Here is a 5,059-nt window from a genome sequence, read left to right on the forward strand (position 1 = left end):
TTAATGAATCTGTTCTCCTTTAGGCTATAGTACAGTATGTCATGTCTATTATTTTGCATACAGCAGCATCAGCATTTACTTTTGTTTTTAAAGAGGTTTAATGCATTTTTATAATGTTTGATTTAATAAATGTTCCTTGCATACTTTATAACAATGAGCCAGGTTGCTGAGTGGAACCATGCCTGTTAATAGACTGAATCGGATGTGTTAATTAGGCTACTTGCTGCGTGTCCACAGTACAAGCAGCTTTTGGCTACCATTACATTGAAATCTGACAAGTGGCCACATCTTCGGTTCAATTATTCACATCACCTGCCCTTCATCACTGATGCATAAAAATAAAAAAAACTTGTTAACATTTGCCAACTCCTCAGGGTAGGCTAAGCACCATCACCTTGCTCTTCAGAGTTGCTTCAAATTAATGGAGGTCAATTGGGCAATGGCCACTTTCCTTGATGACACTCTTTTGTTACAGGAGTCACGGAGTCAGTGCCATTCAGATATGATGAATCAATTAAATGTATTTATTAAGTGCTTTTTTTTTACATCAGCTGATGTCACAAAGTGCTTATACAGAAACCCAGTCTAAAGCCCCTAAGAGCAAGCAATGCAGAAGCAGAAGCACGGTGGCTAGGGAAAACTCCCTAGAAAGGCAGGAACCTAGATAGGAACCAGGCTCTTAGGGGTGGCCAGTCCTCTTCCGACTGTCAGTGGAGATTATAAGAGTAGCCTGCATGGCCATTAAGGCTAGATCGTTCTCCCAAGCTGTTGAAACGTCCATTGATAACCAGCAGGGTCAAATAATCACAGTGATTATAAAGGATTAACAGTCAGCTCCTCGAGGTTTCAAACCTGTTTAAAGTATCGCATGTACCTCTTAAGTGTGCACGTTATATACAAGCACGTGTTCTGTTGCAACATGTTCGTCGCACACCACAGCGCGGGAGGGAAAAAACGATGCAACTGGACACAGCAGCAGTCCATCCATAATCAGCTCCGTGTGCGCAGCTGTCTCTTCGCGGCGCGTTTCAGTGTTGCGCTAAAATCGACAGATACGGCAAATCATCTTTCAATTGCTTTAGGACGGTATCTCAGACGTAGATGACTATTTTGCTCCTCTTCTGCCTGCTGGATCAAGCAAAAAGCGGCACATTGTGCCAGTTCAAAGCCATGCATCTATGGAGCTTATTTCCTATGTTGCTGTTCTTCATCGGTGTAAGTTTTCTCCCAGGTACGTGCTCTTTGTTGCTTAACAAACTGACAACATGAATTGCATTACAGAGAAGGTTCTGATTGCTTATCCATGGCTTAAATCAGTTTCAAATACGGAATAGACTTTGAGGGCAAATTTCCTCACTTTAGTCAGTCGGTAGACTAATTTACAGTAAGTAGGCTATGTCATGTTTTCCCAGTGTTATAAAATGCCACCTACACTATAGTGACCTAACTGACCTCACATTGAAAATGTGGCAGATGAGCTATGGTCACATTGGATGATGAATTCATGTATAAACTATACCTCACAGATTTATTTACAAGGCAAAGGTTGACAGGATATAACGGCATGCATGGGACTACATACTCTGGGTTGGTGATTTCAGGATGAGAATTTAGTGTTTTATCCCACTGGAATGGAAATATGGAGTTAACCTGATATTACTTGATGGGCTACCATGTCATAGTGCCTGACCCTTTTGGTATTATTGCTGGTTTCACTCTTCACAAAGCTGTGGAGATTATGGTGTGTTTCTTAATTAATACCTGATTGCTGTACTCGTGGCAAGCTGTTCCTCATCATTTATTTATCGCTCTCTCTTTTCCATATCATCCCCTGTTACTCTTAACCATCTGGTGCTTAAACCTGCAGTGAGAGTGTGTTCTGACGTGACCACTGGGCTGATAAAAGACACACACACACACACACACAAAGAGATCAGATCAGATGAGAGAATTACATTGTTTTCTGGACACGTGATATCTGCCACTATCAACAGGTTAATGCTATCATCCCAGTGACCTCTGACCCAGACTCATGCCTGGTCATACACATACTGACAGGAGACAAGAGAAGATATGAATGAAGGGGAAAAAAGAGAGGAAGAGGCGAACCGAGAAGATGACAGGGTCTGGATTCTATGGGGACAAGGAGTGGGAGAGGAGACAAGGAGTGGTAAAGGGAAAGGAGAGGAGAGGGAGAGAGGGAGGGAACAACGAGTGGTAAAGGGAGAGGAGAGGGAGAGAGGGAGGGGACAAGGAGTGGTAAAGGGAGAGGAGAGGAGAGAGGGAGGGGACAAGGAGTGGTAAAGGGAAATGATAGGAGAGGGAGAGAGGGAGGGAACAAGGAGTGGTAAAGGGAGAGGAGAGAAGAGGGAGAGAGGGAGGGGATAAGGAGTGGTAAAGGGAGAGGAGGGAGAGAGGGAGGGGACAAGGAGTGGTAAAGGGAGAGGAGAGAGGGAGGGGACAAGGAGTGGTAAAGGGAGAGGAGAGGGAGAGAGGGAGGGCACAAGGAGTGGTAAGGGGAGAGGAGAGGAGAGAGGGAGGGGACAAGGAGTGGTAAAGGGAGAGGAGAGGGTGAGAGGGAGGGGACAAGGAGTGGTAAAGGGAGAGGAGAGGGTGAGAGGGAGGGGACAAGGAGTGGTAAAGGGAGAGGAGAGGAGAGGGAGAGAGGGAGGTGACAAGGAGTGGTAAAGGGAGAGGAGAGGGTGAGAGGGAGGGGACAAGGAGTGGTAAAGGGAGAGGAGAGGAGAGGGAGAGAGGGAGGGGACAATGAGTGGTAAAGGGAGAGGAGAGGAGAGGGAGAGAGGGAGGTGACAAGGAGTGGTAAAGGGAGAGGAGAGGGAGAGAGGGAGGGGACAAGGAGTGGTAAAGGGAAAGGATAGGAGAGGGAGAGAGGGAGGAACAAGGAGTGGTAAAGGGAGAGGAGAGAAGAGGGAGAGAGGGAGGGGACAAGGAGTGGTAAAGGGAGAGGAGGGAGAGAGGGAGGGGACAAGGAGTGGTAAAGGGAGAGGAGAGAGGGAGGGGACAAGGAGTGGTAAAGGGAGAGGAGAGGGAGAGAGGGAGGGCACAAGGAGTGGTAAGGGGAGAGGAGAGGGAGAGAGGGAGGGGACAAGGAGTGGTAAAGGGAGGGGATAGGAGAGGGTGAGAGGGAGGGGACAAGGAGTGGTAAAGGGAGAGGAGAGGGAGAGAGGGAGGGGACAAGGAGTGGTAAAGGGAGGGAGGGGGACAAGGAGTGGTAAAGGGAGGGGAGGAGAGGGAGAGGAGAGGGAGAGAGGGAGGGGACAAGGAGTGGTAAAGGGAGAGGAGAGGGGGGACAAGGAGTGAGAGGGAGGGGACAAGGAGTGGTAAAGGGAGAGGAGAGGAGGGGAGGAGAAAGGGAGAGGAGAGGAGAGGAGGGGACAAGGAGTGGTAAAGGGAGAGGAGAGGAGAGGGAGAGAGGGAGGTGACAAGGAGTGGTAAAGGGAGAGGAGAGTGTGAGAGGGAGGGGACAAGGAGTGGTAAAGGGAGAGGAGAGGAGAGGGAGAGAGGGAGGCGACAAGGAGTGGTAAAGGGAGAGGAGAGAGAGGAGAGGGGACAAGGAGTGGTAAAGGGAGGAGAGAGAGGGAGAGAGTGGAGGGGACAAGGAGTGGTAAAGGGAGAGGAGAGGAGAGGGAGAGAGGGAGGGGACAAAGGAGTGGTAAAGGGAAAGGGAGAGGAGAGGAGAGAGAGAGGGGACAAGGAGTGGTAAAGGGAAAGGAGAGGAGAGAGGGGAGGGGACAAGGAGTGGTAAAGGGAAAGGATAGGAGAGGGAGAGAGGGAGGGAACAAGGAGTGGTAAAGGGAGAGGAGAGAAGAGGGAGAGAGGGAGGGGATAAGGAGTGGTAAAGGGAGAGGAGGGAGAGAGGGAGGGGACAAGGAGTGGTAAAGGGAGAGGAGAGAGGGAGGGGACAAGGAGTGGTAAAGGGAGAGGAGAGGGAGAGAGGGAGGGCACAAGGAGTGGTAAGGGGAGAGGAGAGGAGAGAGGGAGGGGACAAGGAGTGGTAAAGGGAGAGGAGAGGGTGAGAGGGAGGGGACAAGGAGTGGTAAAGGGAGAGGAGAGGGTGAGAGGGAGGGGACAAGGAGTGGTAAAGGGAGAGGAGAGGAGAGGGAGAGAGGGAGAGAGGCGACAAGGAGTGGTAAAGGGAGAGGAGAGGGTGAGAGGGAGGGGACAAGGAGTGGTAAAGGGAGAGGAGAGGAGAGGGAGAGAGGGAGGGGACAATGAGTGGTAAAGGGAGAGGAGAGGAGAGGGAGAGAGGGAGGTGACAAGGAGTGGTAAAGGGAGAGGAGAGGGAGAGAGGGAGGGGACAAGGAGTGGTAAAGGGAAAGGATAGGAGAGGGAGAGAGGGAGGGAACAAGGAGTGGTAAAGGGAGAGGAGAGAAGAGGGAGAGAGGGAGGGGACAAGGAGTGGTAAAGGGAGAGGAGGGAGAGAGGGAGGGGACAAGGAGTGGTAAAGGGAGAGGAGAGAGGGAGGGGACAAGGAGTGGTAAAGGGAGAGGAGAGAGGGGAGGGCACAAGGAGTGGTAAGGGAGAGGAGAGGAGAGAGGGAGGGGACAAGGAGTGGTAAAGGGAGAGGAGAGGGAGAGGGAGGGGACAAGGAGTGGTAAAGGGAGAGGAGAGGGTGAGAGGGAGGGGACAAGGAGTGGTAAAGGGAGAGGAGAGGAGAGGGAGAGAGGGAGGTGACAAGGAGTGGTAAAGGGAGAGGAGAGGGTGAGAGGGAGGGGACAAGGAGTGGTAAAGGGAGAGGAGAGGAGAGGAGAGGGAGAGAGGGAGGGGACAAGGAGTGGTAAAGGGAGAGGAGAGGAGAGGGAGAGAGGGAGGTGACAAGGAGTGGTAAAGGGAGAGGAGAGTGTGAGAGGGAGGGGACAAGGAGTGGTAAAGGGAGAGGAGAGGAGAGGGAGAGAGGGAGGCGACAAGGAGTGGTAAAGGGAGAGGAGAGAGGGAGGGTACAAGGAGTGGTAAAGGGAGAGGAGAGGGAGAGAGTGAGGGGACAAGGAGTGGTAAAGGGAGAGGAGAGGAGAGGGAGAGAGGGAGGGGACAAGGAGTG

The 5,059-nt window shown here is 51.4% G+C and overlaps 1 protein-coding gene across 1 annotated transcript in view; it reads left to right on the top strand.

Moving 5' to 3' along the window:
* Positions 1-752: 752 nt before the first annotated feature.
* LOC124000100 (neuronal acetylcholine receptor subunit alpha-9-like) overlaps positions 753-5,059 on the top strand; it is a 27,778-nt gene continuing 23,471 nt past the window's right edge. Inside the window, exon 1 of the mRNA XM_046306230.1 lies at positions 753-1,231. Coding sequence (XP_046162186.1) covers positions 1,102-1,231 — 130 coding nt within the window. The 5' untranslated portion in view covers positions 753-1,101. The remainder of the gene's footprint in view (positions 1,232-5,059) is intronic.

This window comes from Oncorhynchus gorbuscha, linkage group LG16, assembly GCF_021184085.1.
Source record: "Oncorhynchus gorbuscha isolate QuinsamMale2020 ecotype Even-year linkage group LG16, OgorEven_v1.0, whole genome shotgun sequence".
In the NCBI taxonomy this organism is placed as follows: domain Eukaryota; kingdom Metazoa; phylum Chordata; class Actinopteri; order Salmoniformes; family Salmonidae; genus Oncorhynchus; species Oncorhynchus gorbuscha.